The sequence below is a fragment of the Phodopus roborovskii genome, unplaced genomic scaffold (assembly GCF_943737965.1).
Source record: "Phodopus roborovskii unplaced genomic scaffold, PHOROB, whole genome shotgun sequence".
Lineage (NCBI taxonomy): Eukaryota > Metazoa > Chordata > Mammalia > Rodentia > Cricetidae > Phodopus > Phodopus roborovskii.
In genome coordinates this window covers 51,827,461-51,843,194 of record NW_026126511.1, presented here as the reverse complement: position 1 = coordinate 51,843,194, position 15,734 = coordinate 51,827,461, and the positions used below count along the sequence as shown (strand labels likewise).

Genomic DNA, 15,734 nt, shown 5'->3' with positions numbered 1-15,734 from the left:
GCAGGTTCATCCTCCATGCTTTCTCTTCCACAATGGACTGTACCTCCTGAACTGTGAGCCACGAGTCTTTCCCCCATCAGATGATTTCTGGCAGATGCTTTGGCACAGGGACAAGAAAAGTAGCCCATGCACTACTAAGCCAAAACTTCAAGACATAACAAGCCCCTGAGGAAGTTCCCATCCAGTTTTCTCATCTGCTTCACTTACAATGCCATAATCTGAAGGAAACACCAAGCTAGAGAATGGTTGGTTCATCCTCTGATGGATGGCTTGGTTTGATGATATTCAAGTTTCTGTTTATGCCCTTTTCTCTACACCTTGCAGTGCAATGATACTTTCCCAAGAGCTACGCTGACTTTTCACACATTAATCCACCAGCAAGAGTAGATTAGTGGTACCAACACACTCTTACACATCAGGAGACAGACCTAACAACTTGCAGGTAGCTAGTACAGAAATAGCATTGAGGTTTTAAAAAAAAAGCCAATGTTTCCTATACAGGTGGTCATATGTTCCAATAACTATTATACACTGATAATATCCCAAGTGGAAGATAACATCTACCTGGCTATCAATCATGTCATCTCAGCACCACAGCCCACTGGAGTGAGGTGGTTCAATTGTATGTGATTGAAGGACTGAGTAGAAGGTATAGTAGTGGCCACTGTAGCTGTCCAGCCATGAGGATGGGATGATGTAATGTTAGTTTAGGAAAATGAGAACATTAAAAATTCCAGTTGGTTCCTACTAAACATGTGCCATGTCTCCATCATTACAAGGCAGACAAGTTAAGCCATGTGTATTTTGGGCCAGTGGATTCTATGTCAGATACTTAGCTACTTGCTTTTTTACTTACTAAGCAATAAGTGTGTGTGTGTGTGTGTGTGTGTGTGTGTGTGTGTGTGTGTGTGTGTATGCCTTGCCATGTAGCCCAAGTCTCGAATTCATGAGCTTCTGCCTCTCTCCAGAGTGTTTAGACTATAGGCACCTGCCTTGCGCCTCCCACCAGGTTCAATTTCTCATCTTTGGCTTTCCTAGCATCTTTTAGAAATAAAGGAAGCTTCTGCTTCCTTGGAACAGTCTGCAATATTAGGTCATCACTTTAGGGTATGCTTGGAAAGGATGCATATGTTACATAAAGTTGTATATTGGGGGTTGAGTCTACTTCCCGGTATTACTGCACAAGAGAATAATGCTACTGTTGATCTGATTAGTGCAGAAAAATTCTGGAAGGGGCTTAACCACACCTGACTGTTTGTACCTCTAGTCTTCCAGAAGCATAGCAAGCATGTTTACAACAAGTTCTAAAATGTTTCTCACAGAATTTTTTATACTGAAGGAGAACCCAGTGAGAGCTCGATTCCAATTTAGCATCAACCAGGGAAAGGGTGTTTTGTTAGCATGTGGGACATTCAAGTATCTGGCAGTGTGGGGAATAAAACAGATATGTTACACAGAGAGAACTGTAAGCTGCTGGCTACAGTGACTAGAAGACAGAGGAGAAAGAAGAAGGTGGGCAAAGCTCTATGAGGAAGGCATTGTCTGTCAGATATAAATAGAATGTCAAAGGAAATGTCAGCAAGAAGCATTAGCAGCTAGATACTTTTCCTTACAGAATGCGGAGCAGAGCTGTGAACACAGCTACAGCTGGTGGTCCACATACCCGTTACTCGCAGTCTGCCGGTGCCGATCATGACACCCTGCTCCTCGGCGGTGAACAGTGGCTTACCGTCTTCAGAACGGATCTGAAAGTGCTGGCTCTGGACTTCCACCATTTGAGCACCTGAAGGGCCAATCAGCACAGGATATTAAAAGTGTTTGCTGTAAGCAGCATGGGTTCCGTTTTCACAACTGCTGTGTCACTATTATCAAACCCCGGAATACGACCAGCTTCCACATGTACACCGCAGTGTGCACCTCCCCATCCCTACCATAATCATAATTCTGAGACTTGAAGAAGTGATTTTGGTGACAGATGTAGTTAGGAATTAAAGCTCTCAGTTGGCTCAATTTTCTTTTTCTTAAGATGTGAGCCAGGTGTTGGTGGTGCATACCTTTAATCCCAGTACTCAGGAGGCAGAGGCAGAGGCAGAGGCAGGCAGATCTCTGTGAGTTTGAGGCTAGCCTGGTCCACAGAGTGAGTCTGAGGCTAGCCTGGTCCACAGAGTGAGTCCCAGGACAGTTTTCAAAGCTACGGAGAAACCCTGTCTTGAAATCGGCCCCCTCTCTGCAAAATAAAGAAAGATGTGGTTTAACGTGTGTGTGTGTGTGTGTGTGTGTGTATTCCTACCTGAGATCCAGAGTCACTAGCATCTCCTACATATGTTATATTAATATCGACTCTTACTGAATGAAACATAACTTTTTTGACAAAAATAATCATGGGAAAATGGGCAACTTCCTCAGTGCAGGCTCACAGCTCAACTCGTGCAAGAGCAATGGCTGGCGTGCATTGCACATGGATCCATTTGTTCCCATGAAAAGAAACGGTGGGTATGACAGAAGTTGAGGGGATTCTGAGCTCCCCATGGGCAATGAAAAGGGAGAAGGAGCAGAGGAGGAGGAATCTATAGTCACTGTTATAGGTCTGGAGTCATTCAGACATTTTAAGAGAGGAGTCTTTTGTCTATACACTGACACCAGGTCTACACCCGGGACTCAGGATCCCCAAATGCAGCACCAGCCTCATCAGCCATGTGAAACGGGTTTGTAAAGGCAAGGAACACTAAGTTATGATCCATCAAGCAGGTCATCCAGAGCAAAATGAGCATTGTTTTACAGAAGCAGAAACAGCGGTTGATCTTATGACCTATTACCCTGCATAAACAAGGTGATGACTAACGCCATGTTGATGGCTAACTTCATGTTTAAAAGTTTAAAATTACTGTGCTTAAGAGAACTTTAAAGCAAAATTGGATTTCCAAATGTTAAGAGCAGTTAAGGGTTGATTTTTTTAATTGCCTGGCCTTGTACAATTTTAACAAAACTATTGCTTATACACTTATTTTGTCTCAGAATTTGTTTTGTGACCTCTGGTGTTTGGCGCTCCAAAGAGTGAGTGTCAAGTTCTAGCAGGTGCCATCACATGCTAGTGGGTTTTCCCATGGACCAGTCTAGTTATTTGTCTTGTTGCTGCAACAAAATGCCTGACATTGAGGAAGGGTTTGTTCTGGCTTTCAGTTCTAGGACATTGTGGCAGGAAAGCTATGAGACAGGAGCAAGGGCACCAGTCACATTGCATCGGGGTCAGGAAGTAGAGAGTAAAACCTCAAGTCCCATCCTCATGCTGTGGTGACCCCCCCACAAAAATATTTTTGTTGCTACTTCATAACTGTAATTTTGCTACAATTATGAATCATAATGCAAATATATGTGTTTTCTGATGATCTCAGACAACCCGGGTCAAAAGGAAACTCTTTGTCATTGGTGACAAAATGGCTATCCATAGTACCTATTGGCACACCAGGAAAGATACCTGTTAAAATCAAATAGACTCTGATATATCAACAGGTAGATTAATTAGCTGAAATAGTTCTATAATATGATAGGGTACTTGACCTGTTCCATGTAGAACAAGGAGATATTATGTGACTTTAAGAGAAAACTGTTGTTTCTATGCAAATCACTCAGGAATTGTTAGAGATAATCAGGCTATATTCAAAAAGCAAGCAAGCAAACAAACAGAAAAAAGCCCAAGATGAAAAATGGCTAGTTCCCATTCTCACAGTCAACCATCACAGACCATCACCTTTGGCCCTTCGGTTTCTGCTAATTACTCTTGGCCCTTGCATCATTAATGCCTTAACTAGATACATACATTTCCACTTTGATGCTATTAAACTGATGGTTATTAGATCTCAATATGTATAGGTACCCACCACAGAATCAAGGATTTGATTCGGGATGCAACTCAAGGGGAAAATGTGAGGGCTAAAGTTGCATTTTAAGTTTAAATTACTGTGCTTAAGAGACCTATTAAGACAAGAATGCCTCTAACCTGTAAGCCCCACTTGCCCAAGAACAGATAACTTCCTGTCAGCTGTTGTTCAAGTAAGATAACAAGTCATGTGCTTTCACTTCTGTAAACAAGCTTGGTTGGCCAACAGCGCAGGATGTGCTTGATCACGCATAGGCGGGAGCTATGTAGACAGGAAGTACGTCAGGATGTATGCTTACTGTCTACTGGATGAAGGTGGGGAGCTCATAATCTTGTGTGTTTTGCCTTAATGAGCTCCTGGCTAGCCTAATTCCATTCCCTTCTCTGGGAATCGTGGGTATGGACCTGGCCAGTGTCCATCATCCTGGGCAGTGTTTAATAAAGCTTGCTCTAATTAGATAATGTGGATTTAATCCTTCTCACTATTTTCAGGTTTAACACTACCCCACCACACAGCACGCATGCATGCACACACACACACACACACACACACACACACACACACACTGTACACATACAAACCTTCACACTGCCCCTCTGCCTCTTAGTGCTGTTTTCAATGCATAGCATGAAGGTTAGAAAGCTCATGTTTTACTATTTATAAATAAACTTGCAGGTCTTTAGATGAAAACTGCCATCTGTTAGGCACCCTCCACGGACTTGAAGCACGTGAGGTGCTATAAGGATGTTGTACTCACCCACTTTCACCCTGCCTGTGACCTCCCCTTCTGAGTTGCGAGCATTGACTGTTACATTCTGAGTTGACTGCAGAAGCAGATATGAGTCCTGGAAAGGATTTTCAGAATCAGTAAAATATATCTTTATGTATGTATATAATTTATGTTTAAAATTTCTACGTCAGATCCTTGGATCCTCTACACTTGCAGCAAAAAAAAATAAATTTAAATAACCAGAATTAAATTATTTTCAGGGTATAAATGTGTTGACTTCTAAGAATAGATTATAATAATCCTTTGATTTTATGATGTTTGAAAATATTGCTCCTAACACGTTAATTAGTTCTCAAGGAAAATAGATTCTAATTAGTGTTTTATGTTTGCCAAGACATTCAGCGTCTTTGTTGTCATAGTTATTTATGTTCAAGGCTTTTGTAGGGGATAAATCGGGGAATGGTGAGATATTTTACAAGAAATACCATGCTGCTTATTCTCAAAATGCAAAGGTTTCTCACTATAAAAATAAAAAATCTAGCATAGAAATAGACAGGTCCTACAGGACTCCTCAGTTGTGTGGTCTGAAGAAGCTGGTCATTTACATGGTGGGGAGGGTGGAGGGGACTGGGACTGGGGTGGGAGGGTGGAGGAGGTTCATTAGTGGGTCAGAGTTACAGTTCATCAGGAACAAGAAGGCACTGGGAGTGCTGTGGAGAAGCAGGGACCATACTTAACAGTGATGCACTACACATTTCAAAGACTGGAAGACATCACTTTTAATGTTTCCACGATATAGAAATGCTAAACTTCGGAGGAAATAGGTCTGAACTCTTTTAAACATCCTCCAATGTATCTATGTGTTGGAACATCCCAGGGTACTCATTAATATGTAAGTTTAGGGTAGGTGAGATGCCTCAGTAAATAAAAGCTTTCCATACAAGCCTCATGGCTTGACTTCAATCCCTGGATCCCATCTCGGAGGGTGAGAACAACTTTCAAAAGTTGTCCTCTGCGTAAATGCTTGCACCTGCACGTAGTAGTGAATAAAAATTTTGAAAAGTATGTAATGTGTGTTTCTTGGTGCTTCCTGAGGTTGAGCTTGAGAGTGGGGCCACCATGACTGAGCAAACTCAAGTCCTCATGCTTGGGAAGTAGGTACTTTACCTACTTCCCAGCCCCACAGCTTTTGAGGGCACTCCAGAGTCAGAGGCAAGTCACATGCTGAATTACATTCACGAGGAAGACATTCCTGGAGCTCAGCACTGTGGGCCGCTGTTGGATGGTAAACTCCTCAGACTGATGAGGCAGCTCACTTGATAGTATTTTATAGAGAACTGCCCCTAGAAAAAATGTAACTAATATTGGCGCTTGCAGGTGTCTGAGGGGAGATTTGTTCTGCACATGTTACTGTTGGGAAGTCACATTTGTTGCAAACTGCTGCACAGCTCTGTTCTGTTCATGGTTTCTATAATTTATGTCTTGATTGGTGTTGATGTCACATTATGAGCCTCTAATATATAGACTTTCTTTCTAATTGTATTCCCTGGCCTTTTTAAAGCATTCTGGAAATGATAGCCTGACAAAAAGTTCTTAATTCTAGAAGGTTCTGTTGGCTATGATCTATTTACCTGACTTCAAGTCACCAGGTCCTGCTATCTGTTACTCCCTAAATACAGGGAGGATCAACCAACATGACTTGGGAAAGAGGGAAGAATAAGATCTCATATTTAATTTATTCATACCGGACTTTCTAACAAAAAACAATTGTCCTTGCCTTCTCACACAACAGTGTCTGTAACACTTCTAAATGCCACTATGGTTAATGTAAGTGTACTGCCAGAAAAATGTCACATCTGGCTCATGCATGAATCAGCCTGAATTACAGGTCATCTGAATGTCCCACCTACCCCAAGATTCCTAGAAATAATACAACACAATCATGGGTAAGACCTCGCCTATGCTCTGTCCTCTCTAGAACCTCCCTTGGGGATCCTACCAACTGTGACTGTCATGCTGTGTCACTCTGTTGCTGGGAGCAGACCCTGGTGAAAGGCCTGTGGGTTCTTTTGTGATATCTTTACTTCAGTCCCTGTGATTCTTTTCCTAAGTTCCATGGAGGTAAGGCAAATCTTGATTTGCTTTTCAAGTTCAAGTGACTGATTTGCATCTGCTTATGGCAAATCTCAGGCTCAGCAAGCCTCTAAGCAGTGCAAGCAATGCAGAAAGTCTCCATGACAGGGATTTATCCCAGCTCTCCAGAGACTCTGAATGCTCTCAATCAAGTCTGTTTAAGCAGCTTGCTCCAATGTGCAAGGCTCATTTCTGGCCAGCTTTTATAACTTATTTTGACCTGTTTCTCTTCAGCTACATTTTGCCTCAGGGCTTTTTGCCTTTCTTTCCTTCTGTATGTTCAACTCCATCTAGCTGGCTGGTGGCTGTTTCGCTGGCTGGCCCCAGGTATCTCCCTCTCTTTCTATCTTTTCTCTTCTGTCTCTCCCAGCCTATATTCCTCCTCCTATTTATTCTCTCTGTCCACTAGCCTCACCTATCCCTCTACTGCCTAGCTATTGGCCATTCAGCTTTTTATTAGACCATTCAGGTGCCGTAGGCAGGCAAAATGAAAGAATACATCTTTACGTAATTAAACAAATGCAGCACAAACAAATGCAACATACCTTTACATAGTTAAATAGTTATTCTGCAACAAAACAAATGTAACACGCCTTTACTTAGTTAAACAAATATTCTACAGTATCAATGGAGGGATAGTCAGTTGTTCTGGGTAAAGGTTTTTCATTGTAAATTATGTGCCCCACCCCATGGAATAAATTGCTGAGGCATTTAAGAATAAAATCTTTAAAGCACATATTCTACAAAGTAAGGTCTACTGTCCATTAGCTTACTGGTAGATTGGGCACACCATGAACTGCTGTGCTTAGCCGCTACTTATTTTTCACAAATCATGTAAAACACAGTCTTCTTACCACTCTGGATCTTATTTCTTTGACATACAGTGGAAATAAAAACTCTGATTCCCCTTCCAGGCGAAGTCCATCTTGTGAAACATGCAAGTGACCCATTCCTATCTGTTAAAGAAAAAGAGACATAAAATTTCCATTGCTTTATTTTCCCCTTCTCTTGGATTAACTAAAGTTACACACAAATTTCCATATATTTCTTTTATCTTTCTGTATTTCTCTTAATGTCTACTTGAAACTTTAGTTGTTTATATTCAATATTCATTTTTTAAAAACTTTGCAAGCACAAGGTCCTATTTGGGAGATGCACATAAGATTTAACAAATCATTTTATAATAAACATCTAAGACTCCATGCCCATATAAAAGAAAATAAAATCTTATTATTACTGCTTTTCTTTTTAAAGACACGTATGCATGTATGTATGTGTGTATTGATGGATGGGTAGATGTATTGTATTTGGATACATATGTGCCACAGTGTCTGTGTAGAGGTCAGACTTTCAGGAATTGGTTCTTTCCTTTGGCCTTGCTGGTCCCAGGAATCCACCACGGCTTGTCAGGCTTAATAGCAAGTCCCCTTGCCTACTAAGTATCCCTCTGTGTGGGGAACAGAGGAAGTTGCCAAGTTGCTTCAGGAACCCTCTAGGCATAGCAACTTAAGACCAATTGGAGAACACCTTACAACAATGATTCTCAGCCTTCCTAATGCTGCCACCCTTTAATACAGACTCTTTAACACAGTTATGCTGACTCCAACCATAAAGTTATTTCATTGCTACTTCATATCTATAATTTCGCTTCTGTTGTGAATCATAATGTAAATATCTGATAGGCAGGATATCTGATATTCAACCTCTGTGAAAGGGTCGCTTGACCCCCTCCCCAAAGGGGTAATGACTTACAGGTTGAGAACTTTTGCCTTACAAGAATCCCTACAACAGAATCATTTATTGTATCAAGTACACTAGAAAAGAAGAGAGTTGTGGTGTTTTGAATGAGACCCCAACAGGCCTAGGAGCTTGGTCCCCAGGAGGTGGCACTGTTTGGGGAGGTCTGGGTGGGAATACATCACTGCTGGTGCGCTTTGAGAGTATATAGTCTTTTTAAAAATACACTTTATTATAAATCATTTTATTTTCCACATCAATCCCAGTTCCCTTTCCCTCCCATCCTCAAAAAAATAAAAAATTAGAACAAATACTACATGAATAGTGTGAATTAAAAAGAGAGAGAAAGTGAGCGAGAGTATATAGTCTTGCTTCATTTATTTTCAATTCACTTCCTCTGTCTTGTGTTTGCCATTGAGGCTGTGAGCTTCCAGCTTCCTGCCTTGGCTACCATGCCTATCTGCTGCCAGGCTTTCCCACCGTGATGGTAGAGTCTTATCCACCTATAACTGTAAGCCTAAATAAACTCTTCCTTCTATAAATTACCTTGATTGCAGTGTTTTATCACAGCAATAGAAAAGTAACTAAGACAAAAGCAAAGGACATTGAGATACACACGTCTTTCAAGCTTCCACAATGAGTTGTGTGACTCTTCTTTTTTTTTTAGAATTTTTATTTTTCTGCATCTCCTGTTGACTATCACATTCTAGAACATGTCATCATTAAGTCTGAAGGGCACAAGAATTCTAGAGAGCCCTCTCAGGGGGTTCACTATCAACATAGAAGAAGCTCTTACTTGGCATATGTTGGAGAAATGGAAGGACCTGGCTGCCCCTACTGCTGGCAGTTGTGGAGAACATGATTCAGGCACTGCACTAGGCTCCATCTCAAGGAGATGAGGTCCCTCTGTGCTCAGTTCCCCACCAGCATGCTCACCAAAGAGAATGGGTCACAATTGAATTATCTAAGGTAAAGAATATATTGTGGGGTTCTGATGGGGATCAGTTTTGCTCATTCTGGGTCTCAAGCTCAGGAAGATGAGCTAAGTCTTTAAGAAAATGATATGGAGCTTGCTTACAATTTCAGCTGCTTTGACTCAGCAAATAACAGCATTAAAACCAAGGCCATCTGATGGGGAATGTTCTTCTGTATATATGTTTGTCCTGTTGGTTGATGAATAAAACACCGATTGGCCAGGCAAGAAGTGATATAGCTGGGCAGAATCAGAATACAAGCAGGGACAAACAGGAAATTGCTCTTTTTCTGTACAGAGATGTAGCAGGCAAAAAAAGATATAGGTCTGGCATTCCCAGAAAGCCAAGACCACGTGAAAACACTTAGATTAATAGGAAATGTGTTAATAATTAAGTCAGAGCTAGCCAATAGGAAACCCTAGCAATGGCCAGCAGTTTCATAATTAACATAGCTTCTGCATATTTCTTTGGGGCTGTGAAGGGTGGCCAGACTTGCCAAGCCAGAAAGCTAATCGTTACAGCCATCTGTGAACTTATGATGGCATCCATGTGGGTGCATAGGACCTGAGTTATCCAGGGGTGGGAAAGGATCCTGCTCTAGACCAATCGGTGATGCTGCAACACTGAGGTAGATTTCAATTTAAGGAAAAATTTGAGAGTTGTGAGTGGGATTTTAGGGAGCAAACAAGCAAGCAAGCAAGCAAACAAAAAACCCCAGAGGTGAGGGGTGGGTTACTGGACATTGACTTCAAGTTCCATGCATGCTGGGCAAGTGTTCTTTACTGAGCTAGCTTCCATGTCAAACACACAGACATTTTTGGCTTTCTAAGATAGAGTCTCATGTAGTTTATGGTGTCTTTGAACACGCTATACACCCAAGGATCACTTGGAGCTCCAAAGTTCAGGAATTAAGCATGTGCACCCCCATGCCTGGTTCAAATGTAGTATCTGGATGCTCTCCCAGGATCACCATGCATTCACCAGAAGCCAAAGGTCAGCTGTGTAATCTACATTCTTTTCTGAGTTTTTAATTCTCTCCAAATGATGACATCTCAGATTAAAATAAAGATCATCAAAATGTTATCTATTTCCATTCCCCAGCTTCCAGTGAAGACTTGATGACAAACACTCATCTAAGGAAAAGCCCCAGAGGCCACTAAAAACGCTGGGCTCCTCTGCCCAATGACAGGCTCTTCATTGCACAGTCCTTGGTAGCAGATCTTCGGCTGCTGCATAGTAAAGAGAATTAGCTTCAAATCCTTATAAGAATGAATCCACCTAGAGGAGGTCTCAGCCTCTTAGAAAGGGTAATGTCATCTATAACAACCCTAAATGACAATAAACACCACTAGCCAACAGTATTTTTTAGAAAAATAAACTTAATAACACTTGACATTATAAATTCTGTTTTGATTATTTATGCCCCTTTCCCAAATAAAATTGTTCCCCAGATTTAATTTTCAAGGTTAATGTAGTTAACTGCATTATTAATCTTCATTCGCTATAGCTATATATTCATTAAATGTTGTAAAATACTCATGTATGAGAAAGGTTGGTAACTAAACATTTAAAGGTTTCTGCCACAAGAAGACATTGTCTTGCACTAACATGTATGTGTGCGCTGGTCTCTGTGTGTGTGGTGTAAAGTATGAATTTCATTCTTGCGAGTACTTGTGAGTACTTGGGTTTCCTGCATTGCCTCCACCTTCTGGTGATGGGATTACAGTGCTTTCCAACATTCCAGACCCCGACTATATTGTTTTCTAATCTATGAATGTGATCTCTGATTTCTTGCAATGTTTGTACCTTTTAAATTTTCTTTCATCGATGTTTTACAATTGTGGTGAACAAGTTTCCACCTCCTTAGTCTTTCACTGGATATTTTATTCTTTCAGATGCCACTGAAAATAATGTTTTCTTTTTCAGGTAGTTTGTCATGGAAAACAGAAATTAGAACCTACGGGTTTTATCTGTGCAATCATGTTAGTTTTAGCAACAACCAGCAAAGATGTGGAAGCAAACTATACATCAGGAGACACAGAAGGACACATGTGGCATGACTATCACATACATGGGATCTCTGGACAGTCACACTCAAGAGATTCAGCACTGGGATGGTCCTTATGGGGGCTGGGGACTCGGAAATGGGATGAGTAATAAATACCCATAAAGTTTCCTGTGATCAACATGAATAAAGCCCACAGGTGTGCTGGATCAGAACATACCTATTGTTAATGAGCAGATCTCAAATTTCATGAGCAGATCTCAAATTGTTTTCTTACTACAATCAAGTGAAATTTAAAAGCAGAAATATTGTATGTCTAGATTTTTCCAAACAGGAAAAAAATTAAAGCATAAACTAGTAAACAATTTGTAGTCTAATAGTTAAGTTTTCAGAGCAAAGACTCAAGTTTACACGCACGCAAACTGTATGGTGAATGTCACTCCACTGCCGGGATAAAGGCCAGGTGGCACTCAATGTTTCAGGATTAAGGCCTAGCATCTTTTGTGGATTAGGGCTTTGCAAATGGTAGCATGTCTCATTCTTTTAATATCAGCACTGAAGACCCTGCACACACAGCATCAGTAACACATTCCTGGGGGTGGGAAAACCACCTCAATCATGGAATGTGGCTGAGAGAGCAGGCTGTGCCCTGCATGAGTGGACCTGAAGTCACCACTGTCTTCTTTGTTCCAGACTGCGTTGTCTTAGAAATCTTTACAAATGAGTTCTATAAACTGCATGCCTGGGAAATGATACTATATATCTGGTGTGTGCTTTGTTGTGAATTGTAGCATTTAAAGCAAACTTTCATGCTTCATGGCTAGCTGAAATTAGACTATGGCTACTCCAGGCTCTTCCATAAGTTGCCTTGGTCATGATGTTTTATTATAGCAACAGAAAAATAACTAATATATGTTCAAGTGTTCTGCCTTCATGAAGAAATGCTGGGCATTGGTGCCCAGTATCATAATGCTGCTACAGAAATATTATTACAAATTCTGACCTAGAAATTATAGCCTATATTGCCTAATGTTAAAGATAGTTATATTTGTAACCTTTACTTACATTTAACTTATAATAATTTCTAATATATTTGTAGTAAATACACTTATAGTACTCTGTACTATAAGTATTAAATAATGTTTTCACGCTATGTTTTAATGTTATGAGTATTTTACAAGAATGTATAGAAATGTAAATGTTTGTTATATGACGAGAGTACTGATATTGACTTGAACCATTGCAAGACATAAATAAGGGCACAGAAAATGTAGGATTTGTTGAGTACATTTCACATTGAACCTCAGAGTATAGCTACCATTCTTGGAAAAAGCCTGAGCACATATCACATTCTCAGCTGCCTTGGAAAAACAGACTAACTAAATGTGAAGTTTCTGGCAGTAGTAATTTACTTTACTGGATCCATCTTACCAAATTAATGTATTTTCCATTAATTTGTAGAACCCCCATACCCAAATGCACAAAACAAGGACTTCTTGGGGGCATAGCTTAATGGTAGAGCACTTGCCCAACATGCAAAAAGCCCTATGTTCAACTCCCAGCACCAAGGAAAAAAAAAGTGTACATGAAATAGCAAGACAAATAAAATTATGCAATACTTTTTAACATGTGAATGTTGAGAGTAAATTCTTTAAGACTGATGGTATTTAATTTACTCAATCTGTTGTGAATATTGAAGTGTTTGCCCACATATTTATGTGCATGAGATCAGAGTGTTTAAAACATGCACGTGTTGCATTGCTCTGTCTTGGGCATGGTTTAAGTGTGTTCCTCCAAGGCAGTGGTTCTCACTTGTGGGTCACAACCTCCTTGGGGCTTAAATAAACCTTCCAAGGGGTCATCTGAGACCATCATAAATATTACATATTTACATTAAGATTCATAACATAGCAAAATTAATCATGATGTAGCAATGAGAATAATTTTATGGATGGGGTTACCACAACATAAAGAACTATATTAAAGTGTCACAGGGTTAGGAAGGTTGAGAACCACTGCCCCGAGACTTCTGTGTTGGCAGCTTGACAATTGGGGTGACAACTTTTTGGACTTTTACGGGATGGGTCCACATGGACAGCCCTTGGTCAATGGCAACTTGTACCTGAAATACTTGTCTGGGAGTCCTGGTTAGCTCTCATAGGAGGGCTGTGATAAAAGCCCCGGCTTGGCCCCACCCAGTCTGGCTGGCTTTTTGCCAGCTGATGAGACTCTTCCTGCCACATGCATTCTTGTTTTCCTACCATATGCATTTTTGCATTCCCACCAGGCATCTTGATGTCCCCATCAGACCTGAACAAACCACTTTTTTTTTTTTTTAGACTGAGTCATCAACTATAAATGGGACATCTCTACAAAGTCCCTCCCCAAAAGTTTTGGGGAGTATCAGGGAAGAGGTGGCAGGAAAAATTCGAAAGCAGGAGGCTGGGTGAGGGCATGCTGGGAAAGCTCTTATGGTCATGATATGGCGGGTAGACTCAGGAACTATAGCAGCCGTGGTCATCTGGACAAGACCAAGTCACCCTAGATTCTTGCATAGATGACCTTCAGGCCACAAGCCTTACTGAGGGGTATGGCCATAGATAACTGTGGAGGGAGAGAGACTCAGTCTTCCTGAGGTTGTGGCCACTAGTAAGTAGATTTCCCATGTGCCAGGGGATGCCCCACACCCTGACACATGTGTGCAGCACTAATTGGAGATAGTGAGTTCTAAAAGTAATGACATGAAATTGGGAGTTGACAGCAAGAAAGATATGGGGAGAATTGGAGGGGAAATGGGGGAAAATATGATCATATTTTAATGTTTACATGCATAAGATTATCAAGAACAAAAGAAAAATTAAACAAAAATAAATGGCAAACAAAAATTCTCTTCTTTAAAAGCAAATATATACCTGCCTCAAGTATTTCATTCTGCTAATTTAATTAGATGACAGCAGACATGCAAATGCTAAACATATAAGACAACGACATTAAGGAAATCTGTTATTTATATACTTTTATAGACTACATTCTACAAATGACCATTAAGATATCTTGACTCAACCAACCACAAATTCAAGATTAGACTTTCCTATCCTATAGAGATAATGATTAATGAAAAATACAATGCAATAAGGGCCGCTCCCCCCAAAATCAATCAACACAGCATAGTTTACAGTTGAGTCAGAGCATGATGCCATTTAGCTACTGAAAATCCTGACAAAGACAAGAAACATCTATCTGCACACCATTAAAACAGTAACCCAGGATGTTTGGCGCATGCTTGGGAAAAGGCAATACTCACTGGAGAAAACCACATCACTTTCAGGATCCAGATTGTGAGAGCGAGATTCACAACAAGGGTGATGAGCAAGAACAGAACAAATAGGTAGAGACAGCGCTTTCTCCAGCCGTAAATCCCGATCTTGTAGACATGCTGGCTCTCGGGCCTCTCTATGTGGGTGCCCTCCGTTACTGTGGTGTACTGTTCTCTTACCATCTTCTAGGGGAGTAAAGGAGGCAGCGAGGCAGGAGAGGGGAAGAAGAGAGGGGAGAACTTAGTTATCAGTGCTGATTTATTGAGTCTAGAAAACAAATTTACCCCAGACCTAAATTTCTAGAAATAATAACTTTTAAAAGAGACCAAGCTGGGTATAGGGTGCACACCTGTAATCCCAGATTTCCTGGGTTGGGGTGAGAGGCAGGCGTTCAAAAGAATTCACTGTTACATAGTGAGCTCAAGGCCAGCTACATAAGCCCTGTCTTAAAGGAAGAACAAATGAGAGAGAGAAAAAAATAGGTGTACTATTACTTGGAAATATGTCATACTATTTCAACCACAGGAAGATTTTTAACTTTTCATTTAAGATAGTTTGATTGTGAGTAACTCACTTAAAATCCAGTGGCCATATTTTCAGATTTTAATCAATTCTACCCGTGGGCATGTTTCCATCTGCACATTTTCCCTGACTTGGCCATCCCTGCCCAACCCCTATATCCGTACAGAGAACTCAGGGTTGCTCTCCCACCTCCAGAGCCAGCACAGTCACATGGGCCAACTTCCTCTTTCCATGAAAGGCTGGGATCCCCAGGCTTGGGGTATTAGGTGCTTGGAGTGTGTCTACCATAAAATACAAGAAAGTTCATGATGTAAAATTGAGAGGGACCCAGCAGTTGAGAGCGCTTACTGAGGACTTAGGTTTGATCCCCAAACCCACATTGTTGGAAGGCTTACAATTGCCTGTAACTCCAGTTCCAGAGGATCTGATGCACACAAA

The 15,734-nt window shown here is 40.9% G+C and overlaps 1 protein-coding gene across 1 annotated transcript in view; it reads right to left on the bottom strand.

Annotated features, from left to right (window-relative positions):
* The window catches only part of Sgcg (sarcoglycan gamma), a 28,364-nt gene extending 13,406 nt beyond the window's left edge, over positions 1 to 14,958 (bottom strand). The window contains exons 1-4 of the mRNA XM_051195566.1: positions 14,762 to 14,958; positions 7,596 to 7,697; positions 4,636 to 4,723; positions 1,664 to 1,783 (exon numbers count right to left, since the gene is read on the bottom strand). Coding sequence (XP_051051523.1) covers positions 1,664 to 1,783; positions 4,636 to 4,723; positions 7,596 to 7,697; positions 14,762 to 14,956 — 505 coding nt within the window. The 5' untranslated portion in view covers positions 14,957 to 14,958. The remainder of the gene's footprint in view (positions 1 to 1,663; positions 1,784 to 4,635; positions 4,724 to 7,595; positions 7,698 to 14,761) is intronic.
* Positions 14,959 to 15,734: the final 776 nt, after the last annotated feature.